This window comes from Crocodylus siamensis, chromosome 14 (assembly GCF_052110815.1).
Source record: "Crocodylus siamensis isolate JL-2025a chromosome 14, ASM5211081v1, whole genome shotgun sequence".
NCBI classification, from domain to species: domain Eukaryota; kingdom Metazoa; phylum Chordata; order Crocodylia; family Crocodylidae; genus Crocodylus; species Crocodylus siamensis.
Genome location: NC_143408.1, coordinates 9,325,576 through 9,348,550, shown reverse-complemented (window position 1 = coordinate 9,348,550; position 22,975 = coordinate 9,325,576). Strand labels below are relative to the sequence as shown.

Genomic DNA, 22,975 nt, shown 5'->3' with positions numbered 1-22,975 from the left:
TGCCTATGTCAAAACACACACCAAAAAAACACTACACAACCCGGTGTGTGTGGGGGGTGATACACAGGAAAGGTAGCATGACTATGGCCTACTGATTAGGGTCCTCACTTGCTCCCTACTCAAAGACTGTGTTTGAATTCTTCATTAACATTTTATTAGAGAAAATATATCAACTCTCCTCAGAACAGAGGCCAAAACTCAAGACTCTGGGCTCTTACGTTGAACACAGAAGGACTGTGCCTTTCAACAGGAAGGGGAAGGGAAGGAGGATTTTCACATGCCTTAGGGATCTTTTTTTAAAGTCCCCAGAGGCTGCTTTGGCATAACCCAATCCAAAAGTGGGTACAGCCACACCACTGCATCCCTCTAGATCCACCCCTGGTTGGACTACATGACTTCTGGAGGTCCCTTCCAGCCCTTCTCTCTGACACTATGACTATAATATATGGTGGTTATGACAATGATTAAGATAATTCTTAGAGGGAGAAGGAGACACCATATAGGCAGATACTCATAGATTCATAGATGTTAGGGTCAGAAGGGACCTCAGTAGGTCATTGAGCCCAACCCCCTGCCCTGGGCAGGAAAGTGCTGGGGTCAGACAGCCCCAGCTAGGTGCTTGTCCATTCTCCTCTTGAAGACCCCCAGGGTAGAGGAGAGCACCACCTCCCTTGGGAGCCCATTCTAGATTCTGGCAACCCTAACTGTGAAGAAGTTCTTTCTAATGTCCAACCCAAATCTGCTCTCCGTCAACTTGTGGCCATTGTTCCTAGTTACTCCGGGGGGGGGGCTAGTAAATAGAGCATCTCCTATTCCCTGCTGCCCTCCCCTGATTTATAGGCAGCCACAAGATCACCTCTCAGCCTTCGCTTGCGACGGCAGAAGAGATCCAGGTCCCTCAGTCTCTCCTCGTAGGGCCTTGCCTGCAGGCCTCTGACAGTACAAGAGGCCTCCTCTGAACCCTCTCGAGATTGTTCACATCCCTCTTGAAGTGCGGTACCCAAAACTGGATGCAGTACTCCAACTGCGACCTGACCAGTGCCGCATAGAGGGGAAGCATCACATCCCTGGACCTGTTAGTCATACATCTGCTAATGCATGATAAAGTGCAGTTAGCCTTGTTGATCCCTTCATCACATTGACAACTCATGTTTATCTTGAAGTCAACTATGACTCCAAGATCCCTTTCCACTGCTGTGCTGCTAAGAAGGTCGCCTCACCTGGCCCGTAAGTGTGTTAGTGGTTCTTTTTGCCCAGGTGCAGCACTTTGTACTTGTCTTTGTTGAACTGCATGCTATTTCATTCTGCCCATTTTTCCAACCTGTCCAGATCCACCTGGATCCATTCCCTACCCTCTGGTGTGTTAACTTTGCCCCATAATTTGGTATCATCTGCAAACCTGGACAGGGTGCTCTCCATGCCCTCGTCCAAGTCACTGGTGAAGACATTGACTAGCGCTAGTCCAAGGACCGAGCCTTGCAGGACTCCACTGCCCACATCTTTTCAAGTCAATATTGACCCATCCACCACCGTTCTCTGGGTGCGACCCCTAAGCCAATTTGCCACCCACCTGACTGTGTAATCATCTACATCACAGCCTGTCAGTTTATTTATGAGAACAAATGTGATACTGTATCAAAGGCCTTCTTAAAGTCTAGGTAGATGACATGTACCTCAACTCCTGCGTCTAAGCATTTTGTGACCTGGTCATAAAAAGAAACAACGTTCATCAGGCAGGATCTACCTGCAACGAACCTGTGCTGATTTCCTTTGAGCATTATTTCCCTGCTGGGCTCCCACAAATGTGATTTCATAGATTTCAGACATTAGGGGCTGGAAGGGACCTCATTAGATCATTGAGTCCAGCCCCCCCACCATAGGCGGGAAGTCAGCTGAGATCAAGCAACCCCAGCAAGAACAACATCCACATGTTTTCTGAAAGACTCTCGGGTACGTTTTGTCTGGGCCCACAGACTTGTGAATGCCCAGTTTCTCAAGGTGTCCTCTCACCTGATTCACATCAATTTTGGGCCTGTCACATGCTCCCAGGATGGTTTGTGTCCTTTCTGACAGTGTTACCCCTTGGGAGGGTGAAAAACTGATGCAAAAAAGTCATTTAGGAGATTGGCCCGTTCTTGGGTATTGGATGTTAGTTGCCCCATTAGATCTTGCAGAGGCTCAATGCTATCTTTGGTCTTTTTTCAACTTTCCACATATCTAAAGAAGGACTTTTTGTTGTCCTTGATTCCCGTAGCTAGCCTGAGTTTGGTTTGTGCCTTGGCTTTTCTGGACCACTCTCTACAGGTGCAGGCGAGTGCTGAGTAGTCCTCTTTGGTGATGCTTCCCATTTTTCAACTGGTATAGGCTTCTCTTTTGAGTTTAATGAGGTCAAACAGGTCCTCACTCAGCCAAGGGGGCTTCCTTGCCCACTGACTACATTTCTTGCAAGATGGAATGGCTTTCCCCTATGATCCTTAATGATTTTTTCCAGAGTTTTCCCGAGGATGGAGGTGAAACTAACTGGCCTACAGTTTCCTGGTTCCTCCCTCCTCCACTTCTTGAAAATAGGGACCACATTGGCCCTTTTTCAGTCCTCCGGGACCTGACCAGGGCACAATGAGTGCTCGAACAGCCATGCCAGCGGCTCTGCTATGACACTGGCCAATTTCTTCAGCACTCTTGGATGAAGGTCATCCAGGCTTGCCAATTTGAACACATCCAGCCCCTCCAAGTGCCCCTTCACTACGTCTGCGCTAACAGCTGGTAGGCTGGTGGCCCTCCTGTGTCTATCTATGATCCAACTGAGGGATGTGTCTTGGTTTGTGTCTAGGAATACAGATGCAAAGAACTCAGCTTTGTCCTCCCTCTCTATCACCAATTGCCCTAGTTTGTCCTGTCGGGGTCCTCTGCTACCCTGCACCTTCCTTTTGCTCCCTACAAACCTGAAGAAGGACCTTTTCGTGTCCTTAATTTTTGTCGCCAGCCTAAGTTCTAATTTGGCCTTCCTAACCAATTCCCTGCAAGTGCGAGCCAGGGAGGTATACTCCTCCTTGGTAGCTACCCCCTGTCTCCACAGCCTGTATACTTCTTTCTTTGCCCTTAGGCTTTCCTAGACTTCCCTGTTCGGCCAAGAGGGTTACATGGTCCTCATCCTTGGATTCTTGCGTGCATTTTAACAACCCTTGCAGCAACTAGATACTGGCAGCCCTTGTCCCCTTGCTTTACTTGTGACAGGTTAGCATGTTTTCGTGTCTTTGGGCAATATGCCTTGTAGTTGTATGATAGGGTTGATTATGTGCAATTAGATAAGGATTTGTATGGGATGGTTAGGGTAGGGATGATCCTGCCTTGAGCAGGCAGTTGGACTAGATGACCTCCGGAGGTCACTTCCAGCCCTACTTTTCCATGATTCTGTCTCCCCAGGGATTCTCCTGCCTGATTTGCTTCCTTTCTTCTTTGTGCAGGAGAAGCAGTATTTTTCCTTTCCTGGAGAGCTTCTTATGAGGTTGCTGAAAATGCTGATTCTTCCCCTCATTACTTCCAGGTAAGAATGACTCTCGCACAGTAAAGTTGACATTTACTAAATCATGTGGACCAAATCATTTTAGCTACATGCTCAGGAGCTAAATTGCCCTCTTCACCCCTTATGCCAGAGGGAAACATTCAGATGTTGGCAGTTCCCTCTGCAAGTGATAATTAGACTGCATATTTGCATATATGGCATTGCTAATATTTATACCTGGTCTGCCAGAAAAACAGGCATCCCCAGCTAAAAACTGTAATAATAATGCCATCATAAATCCAGCATGTGGTGCTTGCATGCTTATTTTCCCATACCTATTTATTTGTATACTATTTAAATTTATATCCTATCCTACCCAGAAAGGCTCAGAGTCTCTCTATTGTCTTTTCATGGTGATGACTCCTAAGCATATAGGAAACAAGTCCTTCCCAGTAATGTCTCTGAATTATCATTAAATTAACCTCAACGTGCCAAGAGAAAATACTGAAAGGCAAAAACATTTTCAACAGCTCCACATTGGTGACATTTTAAGGTTAGGAATCTGAAAGATGCGTTTCCTTTTCTTTTCCCCTAAAGCAGACTGGAGTGTGTTTTCTGACACTCAGGAGCACCCAACAATACTGGGCTCCTTAGTAGACAAGACCTGGACTCTTTAAGAGACAAGATTCATAGACAAACGCACAAATGATCCACTGCCTGAAAAGTGAAGTGCACACATGGGTGCCCTGTTCTTTTCTGAATGACTAGGTGTCCAGATTTGGTCACCTATTTGGCATTTTTTGGTCATATACATCTCAAGGAGGCCACTTATGCAAGTGCTGATATTCTGTCCTGGCACACACAGCCCTGCACACCTGGGTGACTATGTGCAAAGGTGGATCCAAAGTGGTGCAGTTGCACCTCCTCCTTAAATCCTGCTTCACCCAAAGTGTAAAACAAGCTGCAGCAGCATTTCTGTTCAGGCAGCAGACAGGGAGTCACTTGTCTTCATGGCTCATTGTAACCTGCCTGATTCCAGCCAAGCTCTTCATCCCACCGGTGTGAGAGACCATCTCTCCTTTCATGGCCGTAATAGTCCCTTACTCGAGTTAGTCTTTCTTCTGCAATTCTGCTGCCTGGCAGCTGGTCCTGGTAATGTAGCTCCTATTTCACAGCCCTGCAGACTGTCTTTAACTCACGCTATAAACATTAATTCAGGTGAACATTAGCTCAGGCATGGAAATGACTGATAGCAAAGCACTGATAATGAGTAGGCCTGTGCAAAGTGGCTAGCATTCACTTCAGATTCATATTCGGCCAATTTGGGGGACGGCGATTCGCTTCAGTGATTCAAATCAATTCAGACGAATCTCCGAATGAGCTAGGCCCATCCCCCCCAGCCTGGCAATGGCTGCCCCTGCCCGCCCCAGCTTCTGGCTCTTTGGAAAAAAAAGCCCTGGCTCACCGGGTGCTGCCGGGCAGTGGGCAATCCCTGCTGCCCCCCACTACCCCACACTGCATGGGGGGCTCTGCACAAGCCTCGCCAGCCCCACCCGAGGCAGCTCCAGCCCTTTCAGAAAAAAAAAGCAAAACAAGAAAAGCCCTGCACTCACCACTTCTGTCGGTGGGGGTGATCCCCATTGCCCCACACCACATGGGGAGCTCTGCGTGAGCCCCCAAAGCCCTGAGGCCCCCACAGGAGTGGTGCATCCAGGGGCTTTTCTTGGGGTTTTTTTTATTCTTAAAGGGTTGGAGCTGGCCGGGCAGAGCACCCGTGGGGGGGCTGAGGGAGTGAGGGGAGGTGGGGGGGCTCATGCAGAGCCCCCCATGCAGTCTGGAGCACTGGGGGGCAGCAGGGATTGCCTCTCCCCACCTGGCAGCACCCAGTGAGCACTGGGACTTTTCTTTAAAGGGCCAGGAGCTGGGGCAGGCAGGGGGTAGCCATGGAGGGGCTGGGGGAGGGAGGGGTTGGGGGGCTGGCAGTGGTCCCCCCCATGGTCTCCTCCCCCAAACCCCCTCCCTCACCCCTAGTACTTACCAGCTTCGGAGCGGCTGCAGCTCCCTGCTGTAGCCATCGGAGACTGCCCAAATCATCAAACCTCTCTGAATTTTTTCCGAAGATTTAGAGAGCTTTGAATTGATTTGGACCTTTAAATTGGTCCCGATTCAATTCGGATTCGGAGATTCGGCCACTGAATCGGGCCGAATCTCTTCTGAATCAAAGCACCACCCAAAGCTTAGCACAGCCCTAATAGTGAGCATTAAAGTGCTCTGCCTAGAGATGAACAGTCCCCTGCACAACTACAGGCTTGGCAACACTGACCTGACCAGCACTGTGGGGGTAATAACAGACCACAGTATGAACATGAGCCGGCAGTGCAATGCTGTAGCCAGTAGGGCAAATAATACTGTGGCATGCATCAATCAATGCATCTCCAGCAAAACCAAGGAGGTGATCCTTTCACTCTACTCAGCACTGGTGTGACTGCAGCTGGAGTCCTGCGTCCAGTTCTGGGCACCGCACTTTAACAAGGACGTGGACAAGCCTGAGAGAGTTCAGAGAAGGGTTGCCTGTCTTGTTTCTGGATGCTGCTCCTCACCTGCCTACAGCCCCATCCCATCTGCACGGCCACATGCCCAGCCCCACGTGGGTCCTGGGTCAGTCTTCACGGAGACCCTGCCCGCTCTGTCTGGCACCTCCAGAAGTGGGTGCAGGTTAGACGGGCCAGGGTGCCCAGGAAGCAGGGCCAGGTCCAGTGGCAGCAGTGGAGATTGGCAGCAGCAGCAGCTGGAAGGAGCTGCCACTAAAGGGGCTGCTGGGAAGTAAGTCTGGCCGTCGAGCTGCCCCAGCCTGCTGTGCACCCAGCAGTGGCGGGACCAGCCACTCACACCATGGCCCAGGTTCCCCTTGCTTGGACTGGGCAGGGTTCAGAGACCTGCCATGGGCCGGACAAAATCCCTTGGTAGGCCAGAACTAGCCCATAGGCCATATTTCGCCCACCCCGTGTTATATTCAGTTATGCAGCACACCATCTGCATCCCCCTTTTCAAAATCCTAGATCCACCCAGGACTATGCATGTGTGCGGCAGACAGCATCACTTGAAGGTTTTACATCTAAAATATAATAGAAATGCCTTTTTAGACCATCAGCCCTGGGTCAGCTACAAGTAATGGGCTGTACATGGGAACCACTGAGTGAAACTGTATTGCCTGCGTGATGCGCTGTCACAGTAATCCCTTGGGCCTTTAGACATATGAATCACCCTTCTAACAGCATGCATCTGTCCGTCTGATTTCCAGAATATACATGTGGCTATAGAGGCAAATAACTAAATTGCATGTCTTATGCTGCATAGCCTCAAGTTGTCCTGGCCTAGTGGAACTGCTGTTCTTTAGCACGGCCTAGTGTTAGAAGCCCGGATTTAATTCCCAGCTTTGCCACTCACCTGATGTGGGATCTTGAGGAGTCACACTCCTTGCCTCAGTTTCCCCATCTGAAAATGAGGATAATGGCCACACCCTTTGAAAAATGCTATATGAGAACTGGATACTACCAATATTAGCACCATACTTTCAGAGAGCTTTTATAAGATTGTATTACAGATGACTGTAAAATATCAAGGCAAATAATTTCCTATGACAATTATATAATTTTCCAATAAAAACTAAACCTCCCCCAAATTTAATTTTTCAGTATTTTTAAATAAGACACTTCTTTTTTTTTTTTTAACCAAAAACTGTACCAAAAGACAAAGGTTTTACTAAAACTATTTTACTTTGCTTTTTCCATAAAGAAAAACCCAGCTATCAAACAACCCTCGCCTCCCCCTCCCTCCCCCTCCCGAGGAAAAAAAAGGAATCTTTTCATCCAATTGTTTGATCTGGTTTAGACACATGTTCATCAAAAAATATTCTAATCTTCAGGTCTTCCTTTTAAAATCTATGGTAATGTGCGATAGACACCATGTACACATGCACATGAATTATATCAAAGGTACAAGGCGACTTCTAATGACACAACGGAAGAATAAAAGTCAGTGTTTTGTTCAGTAGCCTGACATGAACATGTGTTTCCAAATGCAAGATATCTATCCTAAGCCAGGGGCTTTCAACCTTTTTTAACAAGTATACCCCTTTGGTCTCAAAGTTTCACCTCATGTACCCCTTAATATTTTTTTCTTGTTGGGGGGGGGGCGCACAGATTGAGGCCCTGCAGTGAGGGAGGGAGTGCGGCAGGGACAGGTGCTGCTCAGCCAGGGCAGGGCGTGGGATAGAGCCACGAGCGGCTTGACTGGGGGACACAGGGAGAGGGGGCGGCTCTGCCACAGCACACACCCCGGGAGGGCATGGGGGTATGTGTCCTTGGATCTGTGCATGGGGGTGGGCAGGCTGCTGCTGCAGGCTGGGGTGCTGGGCTCTTCCTGGCAGGGGCTGGGGTGGGCTGCACCCAGGGTGGGTGGCGGCAGTGCTGGGAGGGCAGCTGGGGGGGTACAGCAAATGCTGGAGGGGCTGGAGCCACCCCACAGCCCCGCTCCCATGCCTTGTGGTGAGGGAGGGAGTGGGGTTGGGGCTGGGGCTAGCTGGGGTGCAGCACAGGACAGCGCCACAAGCAGCTCGTCCAGGGGACATGGGAGGGCAGCTCCCGCCACTGCGTGCACCCGCCGTGCCCCCTGGGGTGCATGCAGCAGCAGGAGCGGCCACCCACCCGCACCCCCAGAAATGCTGCTCGTGGCTCTGTCCTGCTCTGGGCAGCACTTGCCCATGCTCAAGCCTCAATCTCAGCCCCGCTCTCTCCCTCACCACAGGGGCCTACGGGAGTGGGGCTACGGGGGGCTGCAGCCACTCCAGAACTCACTGTAGCCCCCACAACTGCCCTCCTGGTGCTGCCGCTGTCTGCCTCAAGTGCAGCCCAGCCCCCACTGGGAGGAGCCCAGCCTCACCCCAGCCCCAGCCTGCCCTGCCCTGCATGCAGATCTGGGGGCACAAGCCCCCCATGCCCTCCATGAGTGCACATAGCAGCAGGAGCTGCCCCGCGCGGCTCAGTCCTGTGCCCCAGCCCCACTCCCTCCCCCACAACAAACTTACCCGCTGAACTTGGCTGCTCTCCACGTGGCCAGGCTGCGCTCCTGGCTGCCCCCGTGCTGTGCTGTGGTTGCACACCCCCCCACGGAGCTCTGTATACCCCCTACGACCCTTTTAAGTACCCCTCGGGGTGCAAGTACCCCCTGTTGACAACCACTGTCCTAAGCAATAAGATGTTTGCAGTAAAGTATGCTATCAAGACCTTCATTCCTTACTTCAGTTGAAAATCCTTGTTTATATTACTATATATATTACTGTGTTTTGGATGTTATCTCATATTTTTGCTTTACTTGTGTTCTGCTTAATACTGGGCACCTATTTTTTTTCCAAGTGTTCCTTTCGTCTTATATTAGCGGTGCTCAGCCTTGTTAGACTCAAGGGACCCCTCATTAGACTCAAGACACCCCTTGTTAAACTCAAGGCAGCCCTCAGAAAATGCCAACTCTTAGTTTTCATACGTTTTTTGACTACAGAAAAAAAATAAAGCAAGTCTTCTGTTGCAAAAAACTCAGAAAGACCACAGCAGGTCCGAATGTTTTTGACACTACGAATGCCTATTTGAAATCTCTGGGTTTATCTTGTGAATAAATGTATTTGCAATGCTGATATTAGTTTGCATTGCTAATACTGCACAGCCCCTTGTGGCACCCTTGAAGAGATTTTGCAGCACTGCAATGTGCCATGGCACCCTGGGTGAGAAGCACCACCCTACATGCACAGAGGTAGGGCAAGCTGATAAACACGTATACCTAAGCAGGTGCTTTTACAAATACTTGCACACACGGGTAGCCCCACGGTGTTTGTAAAAATATGCAAGTGCTTAAGTATGTGAAGCAACAGAGCTCCAAATTACATGACTAACTGGTGCCTGAACAATCAAAGCAAGTTTCCCTTCTAACCCTCAGTTTTCTTATCTTGTGCGAGTTGGTAGCACTGCTTCTGCTTTTGAAGGTCATGTTTTGTCTACTATAACACACTACATAACCTCTTTTGGATCTGCTGTAACACACTACATCCTACTGTACTTGGGCTCTGAACAAAGCCCCGTCTCTTCCTTTTACCCCCACAGTACAGGCTAGAGATGAATTAATACAGCTGAAGGTACTGCCCATTTCTCAGCCTTTTTGAAAAAGCTTCTTTGGATTGAGACCGAGCAAATCTAACTATGCAATACTCACCTTTTCTGTCTCCACCACTCTTTCTTTAGTATACTCAGCAGCCCGTAGGAGAGAGCTCTACCTGGTCAGTGGGTGCGTCTACATGTGCCCCTACAGCACTGTTATTACTCTGCCATCATTTAGTATTTCCATGAGGAAGTACTAAATGATGGCACAGTAAGAGCCGTTACTGCACCATGCTGGCAGCGCACGGCTGTTTTTAGCCACTGCATCACCGTAAGCGATACACTATAGCAAGGGAGCACGTTGCTGTGGCCACATAGCTACAGCATCATGGTTTGTGCCCGCCAATGCTAGTGATGCATCCCGCGTAGACGTGCCCGGTAAAGAAGGAAGCAAGTTCTACATTCAGGTTGCGTATCACTCTCCTTTATAAAAAACTGTCCAACCATGGTTTAGAGAACTAACTTCTCAAGGACTGGATCAGGACCTTGAAATAGTTGCAGGGCATTAACCTTGTGGCTTCTGGGTAAAAATCCAGCCATATTTGGCCAAGTTACAAACTGCCAAAAAGTGTCGCTTCCCACCAATGTTTTCCTCAGGCCATGGACATTTGAACAACTTACTGGAGGCTAAAGGAAGGTGGATGCAAGCGGCTTGAGAACAACCTGTCTGCAAGCTTTACCCACAGTAAATGGGAGCTAAGCTACTGTGGTTTCACTTCCACTTACCATGCATTTCACAGATCTGCATTCTGCATATTGGCTTATGTGTTTATTCCGCCCAAGAGAGTAGGCAAGCACCAGCCGACTCTCCTTACACCTGAAGAAGGGTTTGTGCCTGAAAGCTAGAAACGTGAACTATAAAAAGTGAGCAAGGCTTCTGCTACCCCCTGGCAACTGCCCGTGTGTACACTCTTAACCTGTGGTAAATAGCTGCTAGCTGCAGTGGTGCCAGTGAAAGGGTGATTGTGAATGAGTCCTCCATTAAAGAGGGCTGCGTGACTATGGTTTCGTTCTCACCACAGCTATATCGACGCAGCGATGTGCTCCCTCGGCATAGAGTACCACTACAGCAACGCAGGGGCTAAAAATAACCGTGAGCTGCCAGCATGGTGCAGTAACAACAGTGCCGTAGGGGCGCACGTAGACGTAGCACGTATTTCCTAAGAAGTTACAAGAAAGCCCGCAAGTGAGAAGTCTGCAATACCTATCTGTAGGGGAAGTCTGGCTTATGGTTTGACTCTGGGCATAAAGGGGAGGACTTACTACTTGTGACCGCATATCAGCTGCTTTCTCTCTCCACTCCTAAGTGAAGCTAAACTGCAGTAACTTAACCCTGCTTCATTCAGGGCTAAACCGCCTCCGTTTATTTTCCACTTACCCTGGGATAAGAGTGGACATAAACGATAGTTACCGTTGATTTAGCTGAGCTGCGGTAGCTCCCCCAGAATGACTCTCCTCCATCTCAGATAAGTCTGGGTGCTCTTATTATTCACAGGTCTTTCTTTCTAAGCCTCCTAAGCTCTTAGGGAAGAATTGTGTTTTACTTAGTGGATGACAGACGTGCAACTTATGTCTAACTCCAAGTCACCAGACTAAAGTGTAGGGCCTGTAAGAACCACCGTGGTAGGAACCGGCTGGAATTCTGCATGGAAGTCTGGCCTTGGTCTACAAAATCTTGTGACAGCTAGTTCAGCCGACACGTTTGCTCCCATATTTTTAAAAAGCATTGCCTTATTTCACTGAATGCCCTGCTGCTCTCTCCTGAGGAACAATCTGGAGGCCAGAAATAACGATTATCATCACCCAGCCTGACTGTCTGCCTATCATAAATTATAAAAAGAGCTAAAAGGGAATTCCTGAAGCCATTGCTCTATTCTGTCTCCTCTCTTAAGTCCTTTTGTGAATGTCTCTCCAGGTCTTTAGCCAGTGTTTGCTCTTCTCTAAACCTCTCGATTTCTGCTACCTCGCTGCAGGCGAGCGTTGCATTGTTTTACATGACGGCCCTGTTCCCTTTTCACGGCGCTGTTGGCATTTCATGATTGGAGGAGTGTCATATTTGTTGCACTCAAGAGATGCTGGAGCTCAGTGAGCTACTGTGGAGCTGGGGTGACAAGACCCTGCAGACCTTGCCTGTGGGAGGCAAGCGCCCCGTGAAGACTGAGCTGAGGGGGCTCTGCCACAGGCTTCTCTTATGCATCCGGGGGGCACTTGCTGAGCCCATTTTTTTCTTTTTCAGCCTTATGTCAGGGCTGGCCACCATGGACTCCAATGCCTGTGGGAAGATGGGGTTGATCACACTCACCTATTACCTTTGGACAACATTCATGGCTGTGACTGTTGGGATCATTCTTGTGACTAGCATTCATCCGGGTGCCGCTGCCCAAAAAGAAGAATACGCTGTGGCAAAAGCAGCATTAAGTTCAGCTGATGCTTTATTGGACTTAATCAGGTACTTTTACAGCATCTTTGGTATTAGCCCTGATTGTATAAACACTGCCCTCAGTTATTGTTGATAGCCAGAACTGTCCCACACTGCAGATGAACTGAACAGGTAACTGTCCAAATTCAACCCTGACTCCATTCACTCCATCTCCTTGTTCACACCAGCACTAACCTGGTGGCCTTTTACGATCAGGTCACCAAATCATTAGACGCAGGGGTTGCTGTGGATGTAGTCTTTCTGGACTTCCGGAAGGCTTTCGACACTGTCTCTCACCCTGTCCTCATCAAAAAGCTGGGAGACTGTGGTGTCGATGCCCACACGGTCAAATGGGTCGCCAACTGGCTGGAGGGCCGCACCCAGAGGGTGGTAGTGGATGGGTTCTTCTCGACCTGGAGGGACGTGGGCAGTGGGGTTCTGCAGGGCTCGGTCCTCGGGCCCGCACTGTTCAACATCTTCATCAGTGACTTGGATGAGGGGGTAGAAAGCACCCTGTTCAAGTTTGCTGATGACACTAAGATGTGGGGGGATGTGGGTGCACTAGAAGGGTGCAATAGGCTACAAGCTGACCTTGACAGGTTGCAACGGTGGGCAGATGAGAATAGGATGGGGTTTAACACTGATAAGTGCAAGGTGTTGCACATGGGGAGGAAGAACCAGCACCACACTTACAGGTTGGGGAACTCCCCTCTTGCCAGCACGGAGACGGAAAAGGATCTTGGAGTCGTCATTGACTCCACGATGAACATGGGCCGGCAGTGTGGGGAGGCAGTCAAGAAGGCCAACCGTACCCTGTCATGCATCCACAGATGCATCTCGAGCAGGTCCAGGGAGGTGATCCTCCCCCTCTATGCGGCACTGGTCAGGCCGCAGCTGGAGTACTGCGTCCAGTTCTGGGCGCCACACTTCAAGAGGGACGTGGACGATATGGAAAGAGTCTAGAGGAGGGCCACTCGTATGATCAAGGGTCAGCAGGGCAGGCCTTATGAGGAGAGGCTACAGGACCTGAACCTGTTTAGCCTCCACAAGAGAAGGTTAAGGGGGGACCTTGTGGCCTGCTACAAACTGGTCAGGGGGGGATCAGCAGGGATTGGGGGAGTCCCTGTTCCCCCGTGTGCTGCCAGGAGTGACCAGGAATAACGGTCACAAGCTGGCGGAGGGTAGGTTTAGATTAGATATTAGGAGGCGCTACTTCACAGTCAGGGCGGCTAGGGCCTGGAACCGGCTTCCAGGGGAAGTGGTGCAGGCTCCTAGCCTGGGGATTTTTAAAAGGAAGTTAGATGAGCACCTTGCCGGGGTCATCTGACCCCGGTGCTCTTTCCTGCCAAGGCAGGGGGTCGGACTAGATGATCTACCTAGGTCCCTTCCGACTCTAGCTACTATGAAACTATGAAACTAAATAAGACCCAAAGTGCCAGATCCTATTCCACCCATTTAAAGCCACTTCTAGTGGCCTTGAATCTGGATACCTAAATGCGATCCTTTCCCACCCTTTAAAGTCCCAGGAAAAAACGGTAAAAATGCCATCGTGTTACCATTACAACTATCACAAAGAGCAGTGAGAAGGAGCCATCTGTCTGGTAGGGACATGAGCAGGGCACAATATGATCACATTCAAGGGCCCAGTATGTGGAATAGGAACTTGAACCCACACCCCAGGCACAGGTCCCCTCAACTAGGGGAGCCACAGATCCAGATGTGTTCCCTTGGACTAGGAACAGACATTACTAGGGCTGTACGAAGCTTTGGGTGCTGATTTGATTTGGAGGAGATTCCGCCTGATTCGGTGGCCAAATCTCCAAATCGAACACCGGTTAAAAGGCCCAAATTGATTCGAAGCTCTCTGAATCAATTTGGAAAAGATTCGGAGAGTTTTGGTGATTTGGGCAGTCCCCGCTGGCTGCAGCAGGGAGCTGGACCTGGACTCTGTGCTGATAAGTAAGGGGCAGGGGAGGAGGGACTGGAGCAGAGGGAAGGGGTCCATGGGGGGACCTCTGCCAGGCCCCCCAAGTGCCCCCTGACCCCCACCAGCTTTCCCAGCCCCCCCCATAGCTGCCCACCTCCCAGTTGTTTAAAAAAAGCCCCTACTCACCGGGTGCTGCCAGGCAGGGGGGCAATCCCCATTGCTGCCTACTGCCCCACACACATGGGGAGGCTCTGCTATGAGTCCCCTGATTCCTACCCGCTCCCCCAGCCCTGCCATGGCTGCCCCACCTGCCCCAGCTTCCAGCCCTTAAAAAAAACAACCCTGGACTCACCAGCTGCTGCAGTGACATTGGGGCTTCTGGGGGCTCATGGAAGATCCCCCCACCAGCACAGGGCAGTGGGGGGCAGCAGGTATTGCCCCCCACCTGGCAGCACCCAGTGAATTCAGGGGGTTTAGTTTCTTTTTTTTAAAGGGCCGGTAGCTGGGGTGGGGGGGGCAGCCTGGGAGACCAGGCGGGGATTGTGGCCTGTGGGATTCAAAGATTCGGCTGATTTGGCAGGAGCAAAATCTCTCAATCAGATTCAGCTGAATCGAGTCAGAACAGCAATTCGAATCACTGAATCGAATGCATAAACTGGTATAAGTGATTATAAACCAGTTCAAATCTTCAACACAACAGTAGTTCATTGCACATAAACCACTTTTAAACCAGTTTAAGATAAATCTGAATGGATATAGTGTTAGCCTTAACTGATTTAGGCGAAATTGGTTTTTTGAGCTTCTGTCCCAAATCCCTTCCAGATTCAAGTTAACTCACAGTCCCCCAGCATCCCAGGATGCCTTGCACCTCCCCAGCAAACCTCTTCCTGTAGGATGGGTGGACTAGCCTTGACCCAAGCTGCCTGCTCCAGCTGAGCAGGAAGGCATGCTCTAGCACTCCCTGGCTTCTGGTCTAGGCCGCTGCAGGCATGTGGCTGCATTTCCTGAATCAAAAATAAATGTCTGCTCACTTGCTTATCAGGTCAATCTACTCATCATAGCCTAACCTGTGAAGATTGAATTGATTCAGCCTCAGGTTTTTGACTGACTGTACTTAGCCTTAAAGATGTTCTGGTGGCTGTGCCCCGTTGCCCACTTGTTGCTGGGTCATGCAGCTCCCTCCCTCCAGAGCTGGCAGACTTCAGCAGGGGAGGGTGTGCATGCACAGGCATGTCATGAAGCATTTGAAAAATGTGTTTTTCCAAAGTAATTGCCTTACCGAGGTGTGACTAGTTAGATGCCCACTGTTTGCTCGCTGCTCTGCCATTCCCTTTACAAAGCGGCAGCTAGTCAGGGTGATTCAAAGAGAAAACTCCCTTTAGAAAACACACTGGTATCAGTTGTCAGAGGTGGGAGCACTCTACAGGCACCTGAGCCAGCTCCCCAGGCTGGGAGATGCTGCCTGCTCGCTCCTGCTGCTCCCTGAGTCACGCTTGCAGAGGGCAGCTTCGAGTGCCAGCCACATTTCACAGGAGCATCACTGCCAGAAGTGCAAGTGGAGCAAATCATGCGTGCATCTCCTGGCATTCTGGCTGTGATCCCCTTTCTACCCTGCTACCTCTATCTACCTTTACCAGGGTCTGGACCGGACTTGCCACCTGCAGGCCTCCTAATGCAACAAGGGGGATGCCAAGTAGTTTGTGCTCACCTCGAGGTTTGCAATGTCAGGCACAGCCAGAGACCAAAGCCAGCAGTCCCCACTTCTGTAGGACTCCCTGCTGTCTTCCCTAGGCTTGTCCTTGGGACAAACAGAAGGATTTGGTCCAATAGCAAATTAAAACACAAAGTGAATGCTATGACAGCTGAGTCCTCAAAACACACTAATGTGGCTTTGCAGCTCTGGATTTACATCGCTGGATCCATGGCCCCTTTGTCACTTTTCAGTCTCAGTTCCCTTCCTGTTTCAGACTGTGACAGGGGGTAGCGGACTTAGAGGAACTGCATAAACCTGAGTCATTGTGCCTTTAGTTGCTTTAATCACAAGAAGAGCCTTTCAAGTTTCAGGGACTTTCAGGCACAAAAGGCTGTTACATTCCTGTATCATTAATCTCTTGCAGAAATATGTTTCCTTCCAACCTGATTGAGGCTTCGTTCCAGCAGGTGAGTTCACCTCCTCCCGAGCCCCTCAGCCAGCTCAGGGCTGCTCAGAGAAATCAGAAGAGCTACATGGTGCACAGGATAGGGCAGTTGCCAGCAGTTTTGTTGGGTCTCATGGCTTCCCGAGGAGAGGAGAACAGCACCTTTCCCTGCACAAGCTTGGTCACGAGTCCCTCCTCCCCACTCCCTCCCTTCCTGCTGGCTCTACCTACTTTTGGGGCTACACTCACCACGTGCAGACTCACAGGGACTGTGACTCTTCAGAAGAAGAGAGCCTCTCCCGGGGTGTGGGGTGCTGGGACTGAAGCTTTTGGCCAGCAACATCTGCTGGAGATGCACACCTGCCTAACTGTGCTCATGGCTTTGTTGGCCATGAGTGCATAGTGGGCCTGGAGGGGGTTCCTCTGTGGTGACACCCCCCAATTCTGCCTGCTAAGAACAAGAAGGTCCCTCCCCTTTCCCACAGAACATGCCACCTTCATCTGTGCATAGGGCTGGGTTTTCTAAAGCTCAAAGGGGCTCCAGGCCTTTAGAAATCTGGTTGTTAACATTTGCCTGGACCAAGCCATCCTTTCTCCCCTCCTCCAGCTCCTGCTGGTACCAGATGGTAAGGCCCCCAAGCAGCCCTTCCTCCCCTTCCCTGCCATGGCCACCATTCCCCAGAAAAGGGCAGCACAGGGCATGTCCAGGTGTGCAGAGGGAGTCCCCAGCAGGAGCTGGTAAAGGGAGAAAGTCAAGCAAAGGACACCAAGAGCAAGATGCTGGGACAGAGGGAGGGGAAGGTGAGCAAGCCTGGGGAGAAGGGGGAGAAGAGAGGTGAGTGAAGGGGGATGGCAGTATGGGTCTGTGTGTTTGGCGGGCTGGGGGGAGCGAAGGCTACACGTGGTGGAAATCAAAGAAAGGCGAGAAGCTGGTAGGGGGAGGGAAGGACAATGGGCTGGATGCTCTGTTAGGGGGGTCTGTGCAGCAAGCACAGTGAGGATCAGAGGGTCTGTGCAGCCCACCCGATTCCAGGTGAGTGTGTGTTTTGCATTTGCTGGATTTGCACTGGGAAGCTGTAAAGCAGGCACGCGTGTGCAAGGTTTTGGGGGCCGGGGCTGATGAGGGAGAGACAAGAAAGAGTGAAATTACAAAGTTAGAAAAGGAAGGAACAAATAGACTTAAAAAATGAGAGGAGATGATGATGAGAGCCATAATAAAAGGGAAGAAAGGAAAAAAGGAATGGAAAAATGGAGAGAGAAAGACAGGCTTGAGGGAAACAAAGAAAATGCAAGATGCTTTGTGACCAGCCACTCTCCTAGCCAGAGGCAGTGGTAAACACGTCTACACTGGGAGCTCCTGCCGGGACTGAACACAAAAGGTGAATCCATCTGCTCTTGTGTCATCTAACAGTCTTACATGAGATATAACCCCATGCACGCGTATCATGTTACAGGTTGCAACACATTAATCAGGTTGTAAAGTGTAATGTCTATCATGGCCTACAGGGTCCTGCTCACACACTAGTGGCAAGCGCTGTGTCTGTCCCTTCGAGAAGGGCAGTCTCAAAAGCGCACGTGAGAAAGCCTGGGCTGCAATTTGAAGGACATGATACCTTCACTGGTTTATTGTATAGCTGTGGCTGCTATCAAGACTCATACAAAACATACCTCAAGCTCCTCCTTGCAGATTCAGGGCCTGATCCTGGCCAGTCAAGTCAGCGCAACTTTTGTGGCTGACTTCAGTGGCAGCAGGACCGAGCCGTTTGCCAGTAGGACATTGACTTTGCATTTCTTTGATTTGGTTCCAGTATCGAACAGTTCTCGTCCCCGTGGTGAAGACTTCGGGCTTTCCAAACAGCCCAGGGAAATCTATCAGTTTTGTTTACTTTGTGCCAGATGGGGAAAATCCTGAAATCAACAGGCCTGTGCTTCTTGAGATCACCCCATCTCCTGAAATGACCTACCAGACCCTGCCCGGTACCAGCAATGAAATGAATGTCTTGGGGATTGTTATCTTCTCAGCTACAATAGGTACTCGCTAAATACAGAATGAGCATTCATGCTGTAAAGTGACCCAACTTTATGCTGGTTACTTAATAATGGAGGCAGGATAGTGCGATTACTCACAGGAAATCTGGAGATCTCCAAAGCGAAATGCGTGAACTGCTTCAGCTTGAGCTATCAGGCTTTATAGTTGAAGCTGTAACAACTCGTGTCCTTTGTGGATTGGGCATAGAAGGCATCTTGTACCCTTTACTTGTGCGTTACAATAATGGGGCCATTACTAAGATTACATTGACTGTAGTGAGCAAAGTATTGTGTCCCCTTCAAATTTTCAGCACACATTCTCTCAGTGCAGGATGCATTTCCTGATCATTTCTAAGTACATATAAGCAACTGGTTTTAAAGACACCTTATATGAAGTTCAGTAAAATATCTGTAATATGTTTAGGGTCCTCTAGCAAATACACAACAATGATTCTAATTTTTCTTTAGTTGAAGCTCATGGAAAATTGGCAAACAGGCTACCTTTGAAAATGTATTAGGTTATAGTTGAGTAGTTATCAACATAAATCATTTTCAGCCATTTCTCTGGAAATTTGCATATGAATAAGGAAAAGCAACCGCTCCCCTCCACTGAACTAGGACAAGACAAAAGCTAGCATTTCAGAGAAGCGGAAACGGGGAAAAATGATGGGTGAACAGAACAAGAAAGGAAAGTTCTGAAAAGTAGATATCAAGGAGGAAAGTGAAAATCAGGTGAATTGATGAAGACAGGAATTTAGAGACTGTTCCAAGCACAGGGGATAAAATGATGGTAGGTGCAAAACTGGGAAGGAAACAAAGAAGAGTGAAGAAGTAAGGAGATGAGAGTGGGAGTAAAGACAATTATAGAAATTGGGGTAGATTATGTGAAGGTGGAAGTCAAGACAGGAGCTTGAACTTGATGTGGTAAGAAACAGAAAGCAGTTCAGGGATTAGAGGGCTGGAGATGGCATGGTCAGAGCAGTAGGGGAGAAAGTTGAAGAAGCTACAAAGGTGCTTTAAATAGACCAGAAGGGGAGAAGAAAAGGGCAGGCACAAAAGAAAGGAAGGTAGCAGTGACCAGGAAGTAGGGCTGTGCAAAGCTTCAGGTGCTGATTCGATTTGGAGGAGATTTGGCCCAATTCAGTGGCTGAATCTCCAAATCCATAATGAATCAGGAGACCAATTAAAAGGTCTGAATTGATTCAAAGCTCTCTGAATTGATTTGGGAAAGATTTGGAGAGCTTCAGCAATTCGGGTAGTCCCTGCTCGCTGCCGCAGGGAGCTGGACCTGGACGCCATGCTGGTAAGTAGAGAGCAGGGGAGGGGGACCATGCAGGGATCCCTGCCAGGCCCCATCCCCTGCCTGCTCGCCCAGGCCCCCAAGTGTCCCCTGATCCTTGCCCGCTCTCCCAGCCCCCCCCATAGCTGCCCCACCTAGTCCCAGCTCCCAGCCCTTAAAAAAAACCAAACCAAAACCCAAAAAGCCCCCACTCACTGGCTGCTGCAGTGGCATCAGGGGTTCTGGGTGCTCATGATAGAGCCCCCCCATGCAGCATGGGGCAGTGGGAGCCATGGGGATCACCCCCTGCCTGGCAGGAGCCAGTGAGTTAGGGCTTTCTTTTTTTTTAAAAGGCTAAGAGCTGGGGCAGGCAGGGCAGCCATGGAGGGGTGGGGACAGTGGGCTCATGGCAGAGCTCCCCATGCAGCATGGGGCATCAGGGATGCCCCCCCACTACCTGGCAGCAGCCAGTGAATGGGGGAGGGGGTTTGTTTGTTTTTTGAGATGGGAACTGGGAGAGCGGCCATTGAGAGTGGGTAGAGGATGGGGCCCGATTTGGAGATCTGGCAGTGAATCAGCCAAATTCGGCTGAATCAATCTGGGACAGTGATTCGAATCACCGAATCGAATCACTGTGCCCCGAATCGACCGAATCCAAAGCGAATACTAGCCACTTCACACAGGCCTACCAGTGGACAAGGAGTACAGCAGAGATGATAAGGAAATAGCGTATCTGGTTACAGTAAACGGGAAGAATTGACAGGGCTTAGCACACAGACTGGACCACATAGACAGTGGCGGCAAGAAACAAAGGAAGGTGCTGAAGCTCACAGGAAGGAAATGAAGCTGGGAGGTGGGGAAAGGAATTGAGTTGTCATCAGTGACAGAGTGAGGTACCAGCAGGCAGGAGGGGACGTGCTGGTATATAGTGATTGTGATAGGGCAAGTGGACCTTTGAAAGGAGATAAACGGATGTGACGGGACAGAGGCAGATCTGCAGCAGCTCCTTAAAAACTGAAAGGGTTTGTTGTAGTAGAACATGTTTCCTGGATGATCACCATTTGATGTTCCCTGACGACTTTTGCATTGTAATTCCTTGGGCTCAGATATTGCTGGAAGCCTCCTGCAAGTAGCGGAGCCTTCCAACATGCTCTGAAAAGGTACAGGATTGGGGTCAGGAAGCTTCTTTCCCTTTAGCTGTTTGCCAGATGGGGTGTTTGACTGACATCCTCCTACGCTACTTCTCAGTAAAGTGTTGTGTAGATGTAACCTTTTTCACCTAGTGGACGACAAAAGTGCTTTCACACTAGCTTTGAGTTGCCCAGCTAGTGTAGAAGTGATTATATTACCTCATCTGGGTGCCTAAGTGCTGCCATATAGGCATGAACAATGTGTGCCCCTGGAGGCTGGGGGGGCACAGCGACTGCCCGCAGGCGGCAGTGGCAAGCGGGGAGCTCCTTCAGGTGGTTGCGGTAGCATCGGCGTTGCGGGGGGGTGGGGGGGCAAGCACAGTCCAGCTATCGGCAACCGCCCGCAGACGCTGCCAGCAGCATCAGCAGCGCTTCTCTCATGGGGTGCACTGCCAATCTCAGGGGTGCACATGCACCCGCATTCACCCCCTATGCATCGCCAATGCACATGGGAATAGGGAAACATCTGAGCAAGGTTGTTGGAAAGCGATCTCCTCTCCACTGGCCATGGGGGTCTGGTGTGCTGCAAGACGACCAAGAAGAGATTAGTTTAATTTGCAGCAAAGATTTTCTTTGGATGCTAGGAAAAATGTTTTCAACTGTTCAGATGGTGTCTAATTACAGGCTACTTCAAAGCCCACACTTGCTAGCCCGGGCAGTTGGCGAGGTGGATGTGAAGGAGGACACTTGCAAGGAATTCTGTTTCTCTTTGGTCATCTCAATGGCAACTTTTTAGGTGTCTAAGTGGCATTTCTGGCTCTTGTGCTGTTACTAGACTTAATATTAGCCTTCAGGTAGTGGCACTGAAGTCACAAAATGCTTGGACAGAAAGAGTCCTTTCTCTGAAGATAGTGTTTATTGATCACAGCAATTTGCTATTTCAAGCACGGGACAAAAAACTAACAGAAAAGCTCTGCCTAAACTAAGACACAGTCCAAAAAGACACAGTGATAACACACAAATTAGCCTACCTTAAAATGCAACATAAGCTAAAAAGACAACAGAAAGCCTTGCATAGATCTTATATAATCCTGAGGGCAGAGTTTCTCCTTATAGCCAGGTATTCGGCGGGTGTTTTTTGGGGGGGGATCTGCAAGTCTTCTGTGGCGAGGACGGTCCCACAGGCCTCATCTTTGCCTGGGTTGCAGGCGATCTGCACCCCCTTCTCTCCCTTGGGTGCCTTGACAATGGCACGCTTTTCACATTAGTCACATATTCCATGCCTCTCACAACTCTCACACAGTCAGTGTCTGTCTCTGGCCTCTTTTCAGGTATTTCAGTTTCTCACACCTTACAGTTTCCATCTTGAAATGTAAATGTAGCCCTCTGCCTTCTTCCCCTCCACTCCTAAATTAGGTCCCACATTTAACATCCGGCACATAGCTTCAGAATCAGTTAAAAGGCCCACACTTGTTAAGGCTGCACCAGGTCTTTGCCAATATGGCACAGGTAGGCATTCAGTTTCTGACGTGTAATCCTGTGTGCATAGATGACCATGGATGCATGTACCTGAATGGAAGTCCCTGAAATAAAACAGAAAAGAAAGGTGGCCCTAGTTCTTCCACCCCCATGTGCCAGGAGTGCCACAGAAAGGCTTCGATAATGTCTGTAGTGTAGCTGGGAGGGGGGCGACCAAGGAAGCACTGCCTTTGTGGTGGGGGCATGGAAGCAGCCATTGACACAATGCCAGCTGATTGCACGGCTGGAATTGGCACTGCATGGTTGGGTGCTGCCTGAGGCGTAGAGCTGCACTACTTTCTCTCTGTCCTGACCTGTGGGCATTGCGGTTACAGCGCTATGGGAAGTTGGAGGCATGCTGGTTCAAAGACCCCCCTGGATGGGCCTAGAACCCAAGTCTGCAGCTTTTCAGGCAAGTTATCGGGGCTATAACATGCGAGGGCTTTCCTCTTTGCATGTCTAAAAGTTGCTAACCACGGCTTTGCATGAAACAGCAGCGTTCCACTTCGACTTGCGTTTCAGTGGGACAGTGTTTTGTTTTGAGTTTTGTTTCATTTTGAAATCACTGTTCCATTCCCTTTCGTCGACGTGGTTTCACTGTTTCGACACTGTTTTGAGGTTTCGCTAATAGGCTATAATGGGGAAGCATGAAGCAGCCTATAACTTTGTCATTTCTTGCCTGATTCTGATGAAACTTGCAGGGATGACAGCCCCTTCTGAGGGCATGAAGCCTGCCAAGTTTCAAGGAGATCAGTGGAGGGGTTTCTAGGAAACTGCACCTCAGGCTGCTGACAAGTAGAAGCTAGGCAGCAGGAGCAGCATCCTGTG

General features: G+C 49.8%; 1 protein-coding gene across 1 annotated transcript in view; it reads left to right on the top strand.

Annotated features, from left to right (window-relative positions):
* LOC149853337 (excitatory amino acid transporter 5-like) overlaps positions 1–22,975 on the top strand; it is a 69,276-nt gene that overhangs the window by 5,592 nt on the left and 40,709 nt on the right. Inside the window, exons 2-5 of the mRNA XM_090027749.1 lie at positions 3,465–3,544; positions 11,945–12,157; positions 16,172–16,214; positions 18,001–18,223. Of these exons, the coding sequence (XP_089883875.1) occupies positions 3,465–3,544; positions 11,945–12,157; positions 16,172–16,214; positions 18,001–18,223 (559 nt within the window). The remainder of the gene's footprint in view (positions 1–3,464; positions 3,545–11,944; positions 12,158–16,171; positions 16,215–18,000; positions 18,224–22,975) is intronic.